Below are 17112 nucleotides of genomic sequence, written 5' to 3' on the forward strand. Positions count from 1 at the left end.
GGCAACAATACACAGAAAAGGTTCATAGTCGACAAGCTTGTAGCGCAGAAGAAGTTTCGTCGCCGTTTAATGACACACATGACCGTGGGTTTGTGAAAGAGGGAAGAAGTCGTGTACACCGATGAGATGATGAATTTAGCTGCAATAGTCCAAACCCTTAGACGCTCTTTGCTCCATATTGAGAGCAGACTTTTCCAGTCGGCTGGGCTTGACAGGCAATTGGGTGAGTGTCAACTCCATTAGCATGCTAGTTTGTCTGCTGCGCACTGTCACCTGTTCACTGCTTAACGTCTTCGTTTGAACCTCGTGTCAACTCGTGTCTTCGCTCTACTAGAATGCCACTTTGTTGAATCGTTTTTAATCACTAAACCATGTGTGCAGTTCCAGCCCTGGCTATTACGGGTCCCAGCCTCCTGCCTCCCACTCACGAGCAGCCTCAGGGACTGCTTGACAGCATCATGTGGATGGCGGCGCCGAAGAAGAGACGAACCATAGAGGTCAACAGAACCAGGAGGAGAGCTGAAAGTAAACTGCTAAAACTTCAGGTGATCCGCCAGGCACATTTACGTCGACCAGAGTAAAATGGGTTGATTCAAACAGCTTCTTCTCTGTCCCTCAGACAAACATTGAGCCATGTCCAGAGTGTGGCCACCTGAAGCAGAAACACGTCTTGTGTGGCTTCTGTTATGCAAAAGTGTGCAAGGAGACGATTGAGATTCGGACGAAGATCAAGGAAATGGAAGGAGGTCCTCTCAGGGCCCCATCAGTGGAGACTGTTGTCTTCTATGATGGCGAGACACCAAATGAACAAGACAAAGACAAGAGGATTGTGGAGCTGCCCAGGAAAAGACCATCTTGGTTCAGCCGATGATGCAGACTCAAAGAGTTTTGGTTCCTGTCGAAGATCCAGCTTTGTTTTCGTAAAACAGTCAGTGATGATGTTGGGACAGTAAAAGTGAAGTTATTACAGGTACAAGTACTCCATCTAAAGTTCAGGATCCTCCATGTATTTAAATATATCTGGACATTTGAAACGTGGTCAGTTAAAAAAAAAATCTGTAAAACATTGCTGTACTATTATAATAAAAACAAGTGATTTTAATACTTGAGTATTGCACAGTTGGCCTTAGGGCAGGGGTACTCAACTCTGTCCTCAAAGGGCAGGGGTGGTACAGGTTTTTGTTACAACCAGTCAAGCACTCATAGTTCAACCTATCAGGTGTCTGAAGACAAATCTGTTGACTCTCATTGTGGTGCTGATTGTTTCAGCTAACCCTAAGCATTATTTGATACTTTGTTCTTACAAGCCCATGCTATCTTAAGTTTATCCACAGCTATAGGGTAAAGTAGCTGTGAACATGGTTGGTGCAAAAATGTCTATTGCAAAGATGTGATTTTTTTTTAATGACAACCAAAATGCAATATAGAGAGACATGATACAGCACACATTTTGAAATTAAGTCAACTTTTTAAAAAATCCCTTTTTAAAAAGTACTGGTCATACTAATGAGTAGGAAACTAATGAACAGGACATCACAGAATGAAAGCATCCGACCCCTGCAATAGTGCCCATACCCTGTTTATTAGCACAGCAACCTCTAGTATAAAGTATAAACCAAATGTCAAAAAAAGAAATTACAACTGACTTGCTCCATCAAAGCTATCGAAGAAGTAGGCCCCATGTCGCCACTGTCCATTATGGATAAAGACAAACTACATATGATTGTGCGATGATTAGGAATATTGTGTATTGGATCAACTTGTATATTTAATTAAACAATCTAAAAAGGCCCAGCAGACTCGCCCGCCTTTCATGTTTAGAGGAGGTCCAGCTCCCGCTTATTGACTGAATTTGATGTGGCAATTTAAAAAAAGTTTTTGGCAGCAAATGTGCCACGCAAATGTGAAGTCAGTAACTTCAGTAGTATTTACTGGCATTGACTTGATTCTTGTATGTTCTGGTTTGTCAGCAGTATTTATAGCCAACGTGATGAGAGCTAGTGAATAACTGTAGATGAAGGATGGACAAAAGAGGACATGCTTTCTGGGCTCAGTGACATTACATACATTTGCTGTTGTTTTCAGTTTACAGGGAAAGCAGACCATTACAGCATTAACATCCCAGGAAACATCCAACACTGACATTCATGCAGGAATTTAAGATACAGTACCTCAGGATTCCTGAATATTCCTCAACCAATTAAGATATTTTAAAAAAGACTGAAGCCAGTTCTGATCATTTAGAATGACTCTTCCCAGTGAGGAGGGCTTCCTCTGCTCTCTTGTGCTTCTGGACTGTGACCTGCAGCTGCCAGTACTTGAGATAGACCCACATCAGACTTCCATTCTTTCTCTTATCCATGTTCATATAGTCTGCACAGTGCTTATCCCTCCTAAAAATGTCTTTGAGATCAGATTCTAGATCCATTTCCCTGCCGATGGGTTGTCTGACCACCTTCAGAAGCATGTTCCTCTCCAGTTCCTCCCGCTGGTGTCGCGACTGGATGGGGGAACAAAAGACACTCTGTCGCTCGACAAGTTGAGCTTCCAGCTCCTTCAGGGTGGCGCGTGCTTGCTGGGCCCAGGTATCCTCTTGCTTCAAGGCGTCATGCAGCACAGCCCCTGCAGCTCCAGACTTCACCACCCTCTGCTTTTCTTCTGCAACGACTCTCTGTTCCTTGTCGAATGATACAGTTGTCAGCAGTGCATAAGAACTACAGCACAAATCCTCTGAGTGAAAGACAAGACTTTACCTCCTGCAACAGTTTCCTTTCTTGCATGAAACGTTGATTCTGTGTCAACATGGCGTTCCTAAAGCCTTCGACCCTCTGTTTCTCCTTTTCCAGCTGCACCTCCAGCTGAACCAGAGACCTGCGTTGCTCCGTTAGAGTCTCCCTGTAGCGAACTTCCAGCTCACTTTTCATCGTCGTCACCTCTTTCTCATACTGGGATTTGGCCTTCTCGAGCTCTTTTTGTGAATCTCTGTCCCATATCCAACCTCAAGAGAGAAAGACACAGAGGTGAAGTCATATTTTAACTGACTCTCAAATCATTATTCACATACATATTCAGTGTAGAAAATAAAATATAAAAAATTAAGCACCACAACGTTCATGAAGCCGATAAGATTAAAGTTCAAACTTGTTTTGTAGTGAAGAAAAGTCTACATACAGACTGAATAAATACTTTAATTTCATTTATTCAAAAAGAGTAATTGAAATTAAGCGCCACAAGGGGCTAAGGGAGGTTATTGTGTTAAGAGAGGACACAGTGAATTCCTGAAGATTTTTGGGATTACAAAATAGGCACGTATAAATATAGTTATGAATACTTAACCAAATTTGAAATAACTGGGTGTGTATGTAGCAATTATCAGGTTTGTATTATGGCTACAACATATTTTAGTATCAAATCTGAGTTGGGAGTGTGGCAAATGCAAAACAGGGAATGCCATAACTATAGACCGTTGAGGCCTGTTGGTGTTGGCCTGGGACATGAGATCATATGTCAACAAAACATTAGCTCCTAAAGTTGACAGCTTCATTTAGGTTAAAAGCATAATGGTAACCATGCGATGGCAACAGGGCTTCTTCAAGAAAAACAGTTTACAAAATGAAAATGCAACTTTATCAAGCTTTGTACAGGTTTTAAAGAAATGATAGAATGACTAATACTGATACACATGAACTGTTTGGAAAGTTAAAATGGAAGTGTGAAGCTTAAGCGCAATGTCAAGTCGTGCAATACAGTCACTTATGTAGCAGGAACTACATGGACATCTGGGTGACTTGCATGTTCGCTGTATTACTGACTCTCACCCACATGTTCATATGAACACACACACACCTCCTTGTATAACTTACGAAAGGCAGCCAATCCCAATATAGGGACCAGCAGGGCGTAGTTCCATTGGTTTCCATCGCCAGCTGCCGGCCCTCTTCCTCTGTGGTCTGGTGGTTCAATGTTCCACCTGGGAGGATCATTCAAGTCGTTCATGGGGGAGACCTGCAGCACATAATGATGGTTCTGAACTGGAGGCAGTGAATCCAAAATCAAAACCTCCTAAACAGGTTTAACAGTGAGAAGACACTTGAATAGATGGCATGCGAAATATGGACATATGAATGGCAAATTTCATTTAAGAGATTTAACAATGGTTTTATGTCTATTCACCAATGTGACAGGCTGCAAGTTTGTTTACCTCAACACGGGGCTAACATGCTAAGCTAACATTTTGACCTTCGGCGTTATCAAAAAATGGACATAATTCCACAGAACATAACGTGTCGCTTATTTAAGTGAGTTGGTGTGAATTCATAGCTATACAGCATCTCACCTTCAACACAACGGCGAGGTCACTTATGCATTTGTTCCTGAAAGAGGCACCTTATACAAGTATGTCGAGAAGTGCTGCGCCTTCATATGAAGGGGGTGTTTCTCAGTTAGAACAAATTAAAATGAATGCTTCCTGCAAGGTTTACACAACAGTAGTTTACCATATATTATGAAATCCAGACAAAATTAATTGTTTGTTGACCTTAATATTCTATGACGCACATTGCACAAAAGAGAAAAGGTTACCATTAAGAACCCCCCTAAAAACGGTAGATGGTTGAGTCCAACGCAACTGAAAGCAAGCTGCTCCTCCGGATCTGCGGATCCTTCATCCGACAACATGGCGAGTGTGCGAGCTGCCTCCCGGCTTCTCTCCAGAAGAGCGCTGACAAGTCCAAAATCAGTAAGTATCAGTCATGTATTTTCGATTTAACAACTATTCACTATTTGTCCAAAGTCATTTTAAAGCTTACAAATACAAGCTCTGCTTTTTTTTATCTGTCGTAACAAGCAACTTCTGCCTTGCGTAACCGGTGTTATGTAGCTTAGGGTGTTTCAATGTGACTCCGTTACTACTGTAGAGTGGCCCGTTGAATATCCATTTAAGCAGATTTCTTCCCCCTTTAGGTTGCATTTAAGTCACATAAGCTCAGTGGGCAATATTGTAAATCGGTTCTTCCGTTCATTACATGTTAACCGTGGTTGCCCTTGTTGCAAAACAGTAGCCCCGCTATGTTAGCTGTTAGTAGGACGTCACACAGAAAGCAATGAATCTGTTTAGCGCTTCTGAGTGGCGTAAAAAAAGTCATCATCAGTGAAATGTAAATGTAAGCACTGTTTGTTTTGTCATTTCAGAATTTCAACTTTTTTTTTTTTTTTCTACGCTGTAGAATCAGTCATTCCACTGAAATGAATTCCGGTGTTGTTGATACAAATCGGTCACCTTTGTTGTTAATGATGATAACATAAAAACATTTCTTGTCAGGCACCAGCCGCAGCACTTCAAGGCTCAAGAGATTTCCACTTTTCCATCTATGGCAAGAAGAACAATGCCAAAGTGTCTAATGATGTAAGTCGATCACTGTATGGAAATGCACACGTCTCCAATTTAAACCCATTTAAATTGTTTTTTTTCCTTTCAGATTTCAACCCAGTACCCAGTGGTTGATCACGAGTTTGATGCTGTCGTGGTGGGAGCAGGAGGAGCAGGACTAAGGGCAGCATTTGGACTGTCTGAGGCAGGCTTTAACACAGCATGTGTCACCAAGCTGTTCCCTACCAGATCTCACACCGTTGCTGCTCAGGTACCAATACAAAATCGTGTTTTTAATATCCAAGAATGCTCTTTTTTTGTTTAAACAGTTGTTTAACCATTTGTCCCTTTTAAAATATCCATTCTTTATAGGGGGGTATCAACGCAGCTCTTGGCAACATGGAGGAGGATGACTGGAGGTGGCATTTCTATGACACAGTTAAAGGATCTGATTGGCTCGGGGATCAGGATGCCATCCACTACATGACTGAGCAGGCACCTGCAGCTGTGGTGGAGGTAATTTGTAATCATTTAAAAAAAACAGATTATTTTCACACTTAAAAAACAGAAATTAACCATTAATAATCAACAGGGCTGCAACAATTAGTTGACGTTGACGTTATCGATTTTGCTATCGTTCTGCGTCGTGTTGCTGTTGGTGTAAACACACACGGGCGGCAGGATGGGAATCGAGAACTAGTTGTTATTCAGAGGCAGTGAGAAAATATCACATTCTCTGGAACCATTAACATATGTTAATTTCTGTTCCTTTAATTGGTTCCTGACTGAGGTCAGACTGCAACTGGCTGTCGTCGCTGCACGCACCAGGCTCGTGTCACCACATCCGACTGACCGCCTCAGTCACAGAGGAGTTCGAGCGGTGACGGGTCGTGGTGTTCAAAAGTGCAGCTTCGTTTTGTTCGCGAAGATTACTTTTCTCAAGGATGAGCAAACAAGGATGTTTTTTTTTTTTTTTTTTTTTAAAACAGTGATGCGTCAGTGTTTCTCCGAATAACAACCAGAACTGAACTAGGGAGCTACACTGAACACATCGTTTTAGATTATTATTCATATAACACCTTTTAATGTGGATGTTGATCCGATATTTTACACAGGATACATGTGTATAGTGATGATTTTAAATTCTTGTCAAGGACCAATGAAGACCTCAGTTTTAAAGAACTGGAGCTCTCTGTCAACTGCTATATGCTTCATGCTTCACAGGCTTAATACTTGTTCCTGGATTATGGGTCATTATTTTAATATACTTGTTTAATAATGTATGGTGTCTGAGTATCACAGTGAGATGATTTAAGGAAATTTAGGTTAGGGAAACAGAAATTCAAAATGGGTCCAAACAAAGGTAAGGATTCGTCGACTTATCGAAAAAATCATGAGTAGATTAGAAAACAACTAAAATAATCATTAGTTGCAGCCCTGATACTCAATCGTGTAACATGTCATTATTTTGTCAGTGGACTCTGTTGACAGTCTGATTAAATTTGTTTTTTCATCTTTGTCGTACACTTAGCTCGAGAACTTCGGTATGCCATTCAGCCGCACTGAGGACGGCAAGATTTACCAGAGAGCCTTCGGGGGCCAGAGTCTCAAATACGGTAAAGGAGGCCAAGCCCATCGCTGCTGTTGTGTGGCGGACAGGACCGGACATTCCCTGCTGCACACCCTTTACGGACGGGTAAATGCTAATGGATGAATTCTCATGTAAATCATTGAAAATGTGGTACGACTGACTGTTAAGCCTGACCAGACCTCCTGTCTACCGTGTGCAGTCGCTGCGTTATGACACCAGCTATTTTGTGGAGTACTTTGCCCTGGATCTCCTGATGGAAAACGGAGAGTGTAAAGGAGTGATCGCTCTTTGCATGGAGGACGGTTCTATTCATCGCTTCCGAGCCCAAAACACTGTCATTGCAACCGGGTAAAAGCAGAACACAACGGCGTAAAAGTAACTAGTATATTAATCGCTGTATTTTAACTGTGTACTTAATTCTCTTTCAGGGGTTATGGACGCACTTACTTCAGCTGCACCTCAGCTCACACTAGTACAGGAGATGGCAATGCCATGGTGACCAGAGCGGGCCTGCCCTGCCAGGATTTGGAGTTTGTCCAGTTCCATCCAACTGGTGAGAAAATGGAGAACATTAAGACCTTAAACTGGAGTGTGAGTCACATGAGGCCAATGTGGGAGCAATAACACAAATGTGATGTGCTCTCTCTGGTTTGTGTCTCTGGGTTTGGCTGAAGAGAGACACCGGATTGTTAAACGGTGCTAAAATTTGCTTGTCGGGTTGTATATGGTCACTTGTTTACATGGAGCTCACATTAGTTACTTATGCATATTTGTTTTTGTTGTTGTTCCCAGTGTATATTTAAGCTGGAAGAGCTGTGTTGAGTTTCAGAGCTGTAACCCTCAGGGGTCAGTCATGTTCACACCTCAAATATCCAAGTGGCTTTCTATATATAGTGGTCCAAGGCGCTCAGCTAAACAGGCGTTTATTCACTTCATTCACTTAACTGGCCTCCAAACCACTGTTTCAGGAATCTACGGTGCTGGCTGTTTGATCACAGAGGGTTGCCGTGGTGAGGGAGGCATCCTGATCAACAGTGAGGGTGAGCGCTTCATGGAGCGTTATGCTCCAAATGCAAAAGACCTGGCCTCTAGAGATGTGGTGTCTCGATCCATGACCATTGAAATCAGGGAGGGCAGGTATGTAGTTGATCAGATATGGATGTTGGAACTGTAAAATGAAGTGTTTTTTTGCTTTGTCAGGGGTGTTGGTCCAGATAAAGACCATGTGTACCTGCAGCTGCACCACCTTCCCCCTCAGCAACTTGCCACCAGACTGCCTGGCATTTCAGAAACGGCTATGATCTTTGCTGGCGTTGACGTCACCAAAGAGCCCATCCCAGTGCTCCCCACGGTCCATTACAACATGGGCGGGATCCCCACCAACTTCAAGGGGCAGGTCAGCAGTACTCGCCAGCACTTATATGTCTGCTAGGACGAAACATCCTGCAGACTTTGATCAACACTTTCTCAATTCCCCCACTGCAGGTGATCACTCACACACAAGGAGAAGACAAGGTGGTTCCAGGGCTGTATGCCTGCGGCGAGGCGGCGTGCGCCAGTGTTCATGGTGCTAACAGGCTGGGGGCAAACTCGCTTTTGGACTTGGTGGTGTTTGGCAGAGCCTGCGCCCTGACCATCGCTGAGAACCACAAACCTGGTAATAACTAAGGCCAAACCTTTGCAGGATTTTTAGTTTGACTGTAGAATTGACTTGGCAAAGCAGAGCATGACTTCCACCATTGTTGTCTCTTTAGTGTATACTGATGGTTCATGTCATGAAAACGTCTTTGTTTTCCTGCTCAGGGGAGAAACTGTCCCCTCTGGCACCCAGTGCAGGAGAGGAGTCGGTTGCCAACCTGGATAAAGTGAGGTTTGCCGACGGAAGCCTGCGAACCTCTGAAATCAGACTGAACATGCAGAAGGTTTGGCTCACACATACAGCTCTCATCTGGCTCGGACATTTCTGCTCCTGCGTTATTCATGTGAGATCAATTTCTCCACCTCCAGGCCATGCAGAATCACGCTGCAGTGTTCCGTACTGGTTCTGTCCTGAAAGAAGGATGTGAGAAGATGGACGCCATTTACCAGACTATGAATGACATCAAGACCTTCGACAGAGGTGAAACTTTGATTTTGTGTTTCTCCGCTTCTTACTTGCATCGGTCGACAACTATATTGGAAGATAAATATAATCCAACCGCTTCTTCCTTCACAGGTATCGTGTGGAACACCGACCTGGTGGAAACGTTGGAGCTGCAGAATCTGATGCTGAATGCCGTCCAGACCATCAACGCAGCTGAGCAGAGGAAGGAAAGCAGGGGAGCTCATGCCAGAGAAGATTTTAAGGTTCCACACTTACATTCATTGGTTGGAAAAGTCAGATTCACATTTGAATTCCCAGCTCCCTGCTTGGACTTTTCTTGCACAGACTTTTAATATAAGTCTCGATTGTTATGTCCGATTAGATCATTTTGCATAACTTTATTGAAACTGAAAGTGACAGCCCTTCTGTCCTGGCTGCAGGACCGTTTGGATGAGTACGATTACTCGAAGCCTATTCAGGGTCAGGAGAAGAAGCCTTTCGATCAACACTGGAGGAAACACACCATGTCCTATGTTGATTCCAAAACCGGAAAAGTATGTCTCCGGGGTATTTAATAACTGCAAGCAGGCACCAGAATTACTGACTGTGTGCCTCCCTCCACAGGTGACCTTGGAGTACCGTCCTGTTATCGACAGCTCTCTGGATGAACAAGACTGCGCCCACGTCCCACCTGCCATCCGCTCATACTAAGACCCTCCTCATGCTATTTATGAACATCCCCTCCTGTAACAGAATGTCATCATGGGATAAGTCGACTCCATTGCACATTTGTATCAACTGTAGAATCATGAAAACTAAACATGTTTCCTCTTGAACTGAAATCTCTTGTTTTCTTGTTTAATCTGTTTGAGCAGATTGATTTTAAAATGGTTCTTATGAGCTGGTTTTGTATGTAAAAATGGGGCGCCCTCTGTTAGTGGGTGAATACCGCTAAATTAAAGAGGGAATGGTGAAGATATATGTTGCTTTATGTGGCTTATTTAAGCATCTTTGTCTTGGCCTGAAATACATATGGTTAGCACATGTGATTTAATGAAGACACAAAGGGATATTTTGTTGCATATTCACATACATACAACTATAATGTCAAATGTTTTCTCATTCACTAAAGCCTTGACTGGCATATACTTAAATGTGTGTGTCCAAAAGTTCTTATTCCAGCTCTCAGAATATTCTTCAATCTCTGCTAAAGCTAGTAAATATTGTATCTGTGTAGTGATGTGATATGAGACTTTCATGCTACAGAATAACGTAGATGTTCATTCTCCTCAAGTCTGAACAAAAATAATCCAACTATTCTTGAATTTGGACAGATATCAAATCTGCTTTCGCAAGGCTGCCTGGGGTTGCTTTAATCATGCAGGTAAATTGTGTATGTTTTCATCACTGTGTTAAATTATTCCGACCTTTTCTAAGGTTTATTCAGTTTTCATTTGTACTCATTTCATACACTCATTAAAGTGTGGACTATGCATGAGAACGAGTCATTGTTTCTGTTTCATCAGCGTAGTCACTGCTCATACCCTGCACACAGGATGCCGGCAGGTGGAGAAAGAGACAGAGCTATGGAACATTCCCCGAGGGAGAGAATAGTGACAGGAAAAAACTAAAATGGCAAACGGAGGAGCACAGGCAGTGGAGGGAGGAGTTCACAGGTCGATTACATGTGCTGAAGGTTGAATCTGAGAGACATACTTGACTGTAAGGTGGTGCCAAGCAGATTCTGACACAAAGACAAGAAGCCAGAGATGAAGATGACCAGGTTTTCACTGGCAGTGACTCAGATGGACAAGATCGGAAATAAGGACAGCTCATGCAGAGAGGTTTGGAGACAAAGTTAGACTCAGGTGAGGAGAGACTGGGAACAATGTTGGATGAAGATTGTTAGAAATGGAAGAGGAAGAGAACAATTTAGGTTAATAGATGTGAGAAAGGGGGATATGAATATAGAACCACGGTGATGGAGATGATAGGCTGAGGTGGTGGAGCGGAAACTGACTTGCTGTTGCGTCCCCCGACAGGAAAATGGAAAACATGTACAGTATATAAACTTGCAGCATTTGCATATGTTGGAATATATTTGTCTGAAGGCAAATAAAAAATATTATTACTTATGCAACTTGACAATACTTGAGCTAGCTTTAGTTTTTAAACAGTAGTTAGGACAGTAGCCTAACTATGTGTAATGTAGGTCACAACTGACAGTCTGTTGAAATTATTTTTCTTTTATTCTTCAGCAACTGTGAAAATAACATAGGAAAAAAAAAAAAATGAAGTCCGGACACGGCCCACAGCACCCTACGCAGCATACCCTACAGCAGCATACGCTCAACTATGAGGGCAAGTTGAGCGGGCTACCGGACGTCACCGGAACTCAAATAAAATAATGAAATAAAAATAACTCATTGAGATAAACATTCACAAAATAAATACGTACACAACAAAAATACAAATTTATAAACAAAATAAATAAAACATATTGAAATAAAATAATAGATTTTTGACTCCGTTACATATGCCTTTACATTTGCGTAGAAATTGGGGCCGCAATTCTTTGCATTTATTTATTTATTTAATTATTTATTTATTTCATAACTGGTGTCACCGGAAGTATGACGTAGGAGTAATGTAATCGCGACTAACTATATCAATGACAAAAAAAAGCCGTTGGTTAGTCATAGACATACTGGTTGAAAATGTAAATAAACATCAATAAAAATAACAGTACAAATAACGGACATATGTTGTGTCCACTTATGGGGTTTATGATCGTTAAACCTTGACTTCCGTTGTGTCTTAACTTCAACCGGCAGATGGCAGCATCGACGGCTGAAGCCACAGCCAGATTTCTCCTCGGGTCGATGATACGATTCAGTTGGCGCCGAACTTGGAACTTGAGAACACACCTATGTCAACAAAGGAACATTCGTTCGTCTTATTCACGCGATCCGTCTGTACATGGTGACGTTAAAGCAAACGTCAGTGCCCAGTGAGCGCTAGAGTGTCGGCTGATCTATTTTCACTGAATTGCTGCAGCCATTTTTGAGCACCACTTTGGTTTGATTAACGTTTCAGGCATTTTTGTTTGTACTGGGCGATTGTCCAGGATTGGAAGTTGTCCAACACGCTGCAGCTCGCTGCAACTCTGTCTGTCTGTCTATCTATCTTTCTGTCTGTGTCTGTCTGCCTGTCTGTCTGTATCTATACATATCAAGATGGATGTGGTCACGTGACCGGACGCAGGCTAAGGGAAAGTCATAAAATGTTGATAAATGTAAACCTGGTTAACCAAACTGATCCAGAATAGGATTTTTGTCAAAAACAAGCAAACAAAGTTTAAGCAATCAGACATCACCCGAAACCACACCTGACACCTGCCTGGTGAAGTTGTGTGTATTGGAGCAAAAACCTGCTCCGACTGTGGCCTTTTCTGGGGTCCATTTCAAGAAGCTGGTTCATCAAAGCCGGGGAGAAAACCGGATGTGATAATCAGCCTAGAGCAGTGGTGGGCAATAAAATTTCCTACAGGGCCACATCAGAAACTGTACCGGGTGTGAGGGGCCATCATCAAAAGAAAGACAGCGATGACCACAAAACATGATGGAAAAATCTATACTTAAGTAACAAGGACAAAATGAGCCTAAAAAGATTAAATATAACTAAGAATGCAAAGAAGTGTAAATATGCCACGAAACCTTTTGAAATATTTCATTTTATTTGCATTACATTTGAATATCAATCAACATAACAAAGCATTCAAGATAAAAAGACAAATTATTAATTATTGAAATAATATTTAAAAAATGGCCAATGAAAAGAAGAAAATTTTAGCCTTTAAACATCTTATATTTACTGCTGAAGTGGTGCTGGTGACTAAAAGAGAAAGAACAAAAAAAGGCAGAAAAATGCAGAAAGTGAACAGATTAAAGGAAGAATGATAACCCCGAATTCTGCCAATTTTTTTTTCTTTACTGGCCCTAATCCTCTTCCGTATTGTTGTTGATAGAGTGGGAGTCAAAAAGAAGGAACGGATCAAAATTCCATGTCTCTGGAATGCTTACAATAAATATTCACATGATGAAAATTGGGCTTTTTAAATCTGAGACAGATAGAAATGACCTGCAAAATAAAAGGAGTGAGTTTAGCACATTTTCTGAAATATTCATCTAGATGATGTGTGTGCATGAAAATGAGAAAGAAAACCACGATTTTACTTTGCAATACGTATTCAAACTTAAAACATCATGGTAAAACCCCAAAGCAGCATTTCTGCACCATGTTCAAATCATAAAACCACTGCATGAGGGCTTAGGGGTGTGGCTCAGAGCCTGGATTATATTTCCTTTCAGCGTCTACTGAAGGGCTTTTAGCAAGTCCAGGCACCATCACATGACACTGTGATTACCAGCTTCAGGAGGTAAAACTGTAAGATGTTATTTATGACGTCTGACTGCGATCAGGGCCTTTTCCTTCAGAGCCTTTAAAGTGACGGACGGTGGGCTTTCCATGCCTTGATCCTCATCTGCTGCTCTGATAGTGTTGTACACATTAGCGTTCCATTCCAGGAGGTTTGAAAGTGTACTTTCCAACGCTGATCATGTGGCATCTGAGGTCACGAGAATCTATTACGGGCACATGAAAAGGTGTCATCAACACCAGCTAATAGTGATCTCTGTTGAGCCGTCATGACTGCGTTCATGAAAACATCACGCACACGTTCGTAACTCACTCAACGTTTCACTCCTCCGTAACACCGGGCTTCTCTGTGTGCTCCCAGCTAATCAGAAAATGATGTGGGAGGTGGACGAGCGGAAAGGGGAGGGACATCTCCGGAACTATTGCCACTTCCCAGCCAGGCTGGTTTGTTGAAGCTCACTTCTCCCCCTTCTCTTTCTCCACACTTTCACAATCAGACAGAAAGTTCAAATGACTCACGGTCTCAAGAATGCTCCTCTGACGTTCCAGCCAAACATGTTGCAAACATTTACTGTCGCAGGCAGCCACTTCCTGAGGGAGCACATTTCAGGTGGGATGCATTTCATTGTGAGGCCAGTTCAGTGAGCTGTGAAAGAAAGTCCTAGACGTGGTGCACTTCCCAGGCTTGAAGGTCAACAAAAGACATCAGGATTTCATGTTGCCAGTGTTGATTCAATGTTAAAATAACTACCGTTTTTGAACGTAAAGCACCGTAATTCAACGTTTGGTTTTCTGACAGTGAAATAGAGGCATCTATCAGAGTCTCATGCTCGCTGGGTCGGAAGAGTACGTTATGTAAACAAACTGAAAGGGCTTCTCTGCTGGTTGGCGCTAACACGCTAAGTCAATACCAAAAGAGACAGGCGTTGAAATCTATCCATGATCATTGATGTAGTTTACTTCACGGTATCATATCATGGCCACAACTGTTGGGCTTTTCACCAAAGACTGAAATAAGTTGAATTTTAACTGTCACCTCAAGTGTCTTTGGTTTGCTAAGTGATGGTACCTGTTAGCATTAACAATGTCTTACACTCCTCTTCCTCTTTCGCCATGTTGAATTTCAACTTATTCCTCTCATGGTTTATCAATTGCTTCTCTATACTGTCATAAAGTTAAACAAAACACAAAAAATTGAATAACAAAACAGTAAATAAACTACAGTCTAACGTCAGAAGATCAGAGGAAACGTTAACTGCACCAGTGACATAAACTCAGAAGTGCAAACTCGTCAGAAAGAAGTGAAGACAATCTAGTATCTGGTACAGTTTATTATTATTATTATCATTATTATTACAATTACTACAAATAATAATTAGGGATGGGACTCAATTAAAAAAATCTAATTAATTAGAGAATTTGTGATTAAATAATCCCAATTAGTTGCAGTTTAATTGTATAGGAATATTTGCCACAAGAAGCCACATTTTTCAATTTGACTGACTTTGGTATATTACTGAATCCAATGATGGAGCCATACATACATTTAAACAACAAAATATTGTTCATTTTGCATCAGTTTGACAATAGCACAATAAATCAGAATGATGGCTATATTCAAGTTTTTATATCACCTTATTTAAACTAAAGCTCTTTTCATGTCTTGAAAATATTTATATAAGAATTTAAATTTTATATGAATTTCAAGTACATTCAGAGTAGTGGAAACCCTGGCCATTGTGTAGAGAAAACCATCCCTGAACTAAAGCAAACAGAAGCTTTTGTTTGCTTTTGTTCAGGGATTCCTCCATGTTTGTTGTTGTTATCATCCTAGCTGCGACGTGTTTTGTGCATCAGTGTGATCAGTGGACCAGGAACTCCTGCACTTACAAAGGTTCCCTGTTGTCTGGAGAGAAAACTGTTCAATTAAATGAAATTAAATTAAAACAAACGCGATGAATTAATTAATTCCCACCACTAATTTAAATTAATTTAAATTCCCACCACTAATAATAATAATCTAAAGCAACACCTTGCAGACACATGTAGGAGCTTCAACATAAAAACAAATACAAACACCAACAATTTAAACAGCACAAAACAGTGAGATATGGTTACGGATATGGTGCAGTTTCGTGCAGGAGATTAAAGGATGGAATTAGTCGGTATAAGGAAATGGAGTTAGGATAACAGAACCGTTATCTATATTTGCTGATCGACTCATGGTTCACACACGCCCTTCTGAAACACGGCTCTGTTGTGTCAATAGTTGTCGTCAATAGTCAATACTTGTCGAATTTGATTTAACTGTCACTCTGGTTTGCTGGTGCATTGTCAGCGTTTTCAACCTGGCACAAACATTAGACAGGTGTGGTGCAGGCAACTATAATAACATACGTTTCCAGCGATACAAAGAAAACAGAACGTCTTGTCTCAATATTTCGTTTTTGTTCTGGTGAGTGTACTTGTTTGGTTTAATCCAGAAATCTGTCGCACCTTTCCGCTATTTATACCACTCCGCCAGGGTCACAGCGTTGAACCATCGCTCCCATGATTCTGGTGTGTTTTTCCATTCAGCATGATGGCCGTGAACTTATGCCGCGTTCCAGTGGGAACTGGGAAATTCCCAGCCCGGCCCCCTGATGACGTAGGACTTCCCAGTCTGAAGGTGGGAACCTCAAGTTTGCAATCCAAGATGGCGTCCTCAAACGTAAACAGGACGCAGAAGTTTAGATTAAATGAAATACACCAGACGAAAACAAACACATTCCACTAATTTGTATTTCCACCCCATCCTGCCTTTCTTGTTGTTTGTGTGTATATATATATATATATATATATATATATATATATATATATATATATATATATATATATATATATATAAAACGCAGCCTTGAGAATAGCTTTCATTGACGTCGCCATCTTCTTTGCAGTAAACTCAGCTGTGATGTCTTCCAACTTCCACAGTACCTGGATCGCAGCATTCGTCCAATACTGCTGCTTCCTACTGACAGTTGAACTGGAGAGGCCACAGCGCCACCCCTCATCACGGAGGTAACATTACACAATAATAATACAGTTTTACTCTCCGCTGCATGTAAATCAAGACATCAGTTCCTAGTGTTACCATCAATAGTAATGTAGCTTGGTCCAGACAGACTCTCTGATACTACTTCACACCTCATTAAAAGTCAATAAGACATGGTCCACGGTCTTGGAAACCGTTCACATTTGACTCGTAGAACTCAGGTACTCACAGCGGAAAAGTTCACTGTGTCATTGTGGGTCATCGCTGTGAAGTTTGAAGGTCATGCTGACAACACAAACCTCACTTAAAGTACGTTACTTCACACTGCATTCCATGCATAATTTACAATTGTTTGTTCAAGTGAAGAGAGGTGCTAAATTACCTGCCAGTACCAGCTCAGGATTGAAACAATAGTTATTTTTGTTTTGAAAATGATCATGGGAAAATGAAAAAGATCATAACACATTTTAAAAACATTTTCAATGTAAATGTAAAACAAATATTCAACTAAAAATGAGCACTTCCACCTCCATAAATTATAGAAAATTCACATGAAATAAAGGCACAATATTAGGTAGTTTTTAGAGTCCACGTGTTGTACA

General features: G+C 41.4%; 3 protein-coding genes across 4 annotated transcripts; 2 read left to right on the forward strand and 1 right to left on the reverse strand.

The window, feature by feature from the left end:
• Positions 1 to 117: 117 nt before the first annotated feature.
• mrpl32 (mitochondrial ribosomal protein L32) lies at positions 118 to 1692 on the forward strand. Its single transcript, XM_053882072.1, has 3 exons — positions 118 to 223; positions 382 to 545; positions 620 to 1692. The coding sequence occupies exons 1-3, from the start codon at positions 127 to 129 to the stop codon at positions 869 to 871; spliced, it is 513 nt and encodes a 170-aa protein (XP_053738047.1). The 5' UTR covers positions 118 to 126; the 3' UTR covers positions 872 to 1692.
• Positions 1437 to 4502, reverse strand: ccdc127a (coiled-coil domain containing 127a). 2 transcript variants are annotated; one of them, XM_053882062.1, is made up of 4 exons: positions 4337 to 4502; positions 3864 to 4005; positions 2754 to 2998; positions 1437 to 2671 (listed from the first exon to the last, which is right to left on the reverse strand). In XM_053882062.1, the coding sequence occupies exons 2-4, from the start codon at positions 3994 to 3996 to the stop codon at positions 2237 to 2239; spliced, it is 813 nt and encodes a 270-aa protein (XP_053738037.1). In that variant the 5' UTR covers positions 3997 to 4005; positions 4337 to 4502; the 3' UTR covers positions 1437 to 2236. The 2 variants fall into 2 exon arrangements, with proteins under 2 accessions (XP_053738037.1, XP_053738036.1); XM_053882061.1 differs by having other exon boundaries at positions 1438 to 2677.
• Positions 4503 to 4595: 93 nt separating this feature from the next.
• Positions 4596 to 10544, forward strand: sdha (succinate dehydrogenase complex, subunit A, flavoprotein (Fp)). The gene is made up of 15 exons (XM_053882041.1): positions 4596 to 4738; positions 5321 to 5404; positions 5478 to 5639; positions 5741 to 5884; positions 6900 to 7064; positions 7159 to 7307; positions 7388 to 7512; positions 7928 to 8096; positions 8160 to 8355; positions 8445 to 8616; positions 8763 to 8881; positions 8967 to 9078; positions 9175 to 9305; positions 9483 to 9596; positions 9667 to 10544. Exons 1-15 carry the CDS (start codon positions 4676 to 4678, stop codon positions 9751 to 9753), a joined length of 1992 nt encoding a protein of 663 aa, XP_053738016.1. The 5' UTR covers positions 4596 to 4675; the 3' UTR covers positions 9754 to 10544.
• The last annotated feature ends 6568 nt before the right edge of the window (positions 10545 to 17112 follow it).

This window comes from Synchiropus splendidus, chromosome 12 (assembly GCF_027744825.2).
Source record: "Synchiropus splendidus isolate RoL2022-P1 chromosome 12, RoL_Sspl_1.0, whole genome shotgun sequence".
NCBI classification, from domain to species: Eukaryota; Metazoa; Chordata; class Actinopteri; order Syngnathiformes; family Callionymidae; genus Synchiropus; species Synchiropus splendidus.

Coding starts and splice junctions, on each gene's coding strand:
- mrpl32 (XM_053882072.1), top strand. CDS start 127: ATGATGAATTTAGCTGCAATAGTCCAAACCCTTAGACGCTCTTTGCTC. Junction 224..381: donor TGGGCTTGACAGGCAATTGG/GTGAGTGTCAAC, acceptor CCATGTGTGCAG/TTCCAGCCCTGGCTATTACG. Junction 546..619: donor GTAAACTGCTAAAACTTCAG/GTGATCCGCCAG, acceptor TCTGTCCCTCAG/ACAAACATTGAGCCATGTCC.
- ccdc127a (XM_053882061.1), bottom strand. CDS start 3,996: ATGAACGACTTGAATGATCCTCCCAGGTGGAACATTGAACCACCAGAC. Junction 2,999..3,863: donor ATTGGGATTGGCTGCCTTTC/GTAAGTTATACA, acceptor TTCTCTCTTGAG/GTTGGATATGGGACAGAGAT. Junction 2,678..2,753: donor AAAGGAAACTGTTGCAGGAG/GTAAAGTCTTGT, acceptor TCATTCGACAAG/GAACAGAGAGTCGTTGCAGA.
- sdha (XM_053882041.1), top strand. CDS start 4,676: ATGGCGAGTGTGCGAGCTGCCTCCCGGCTTCTCTCCAGAAGAGCGCTG. Junction 8,882..8,966: donor TCAGACTGAACATGCAGAAG/GTTTGGCTCACA, acceptor CTCCACCTCCAG/GCCATGCAGAATCACGCTGC. Junction 9,079..9,174: donor CATCAAGACCTTCGACAGAG/GTGAAACTTTGA, acceptor CTTCCTTCACAG/GTATCGTGTGGAACACCGAC.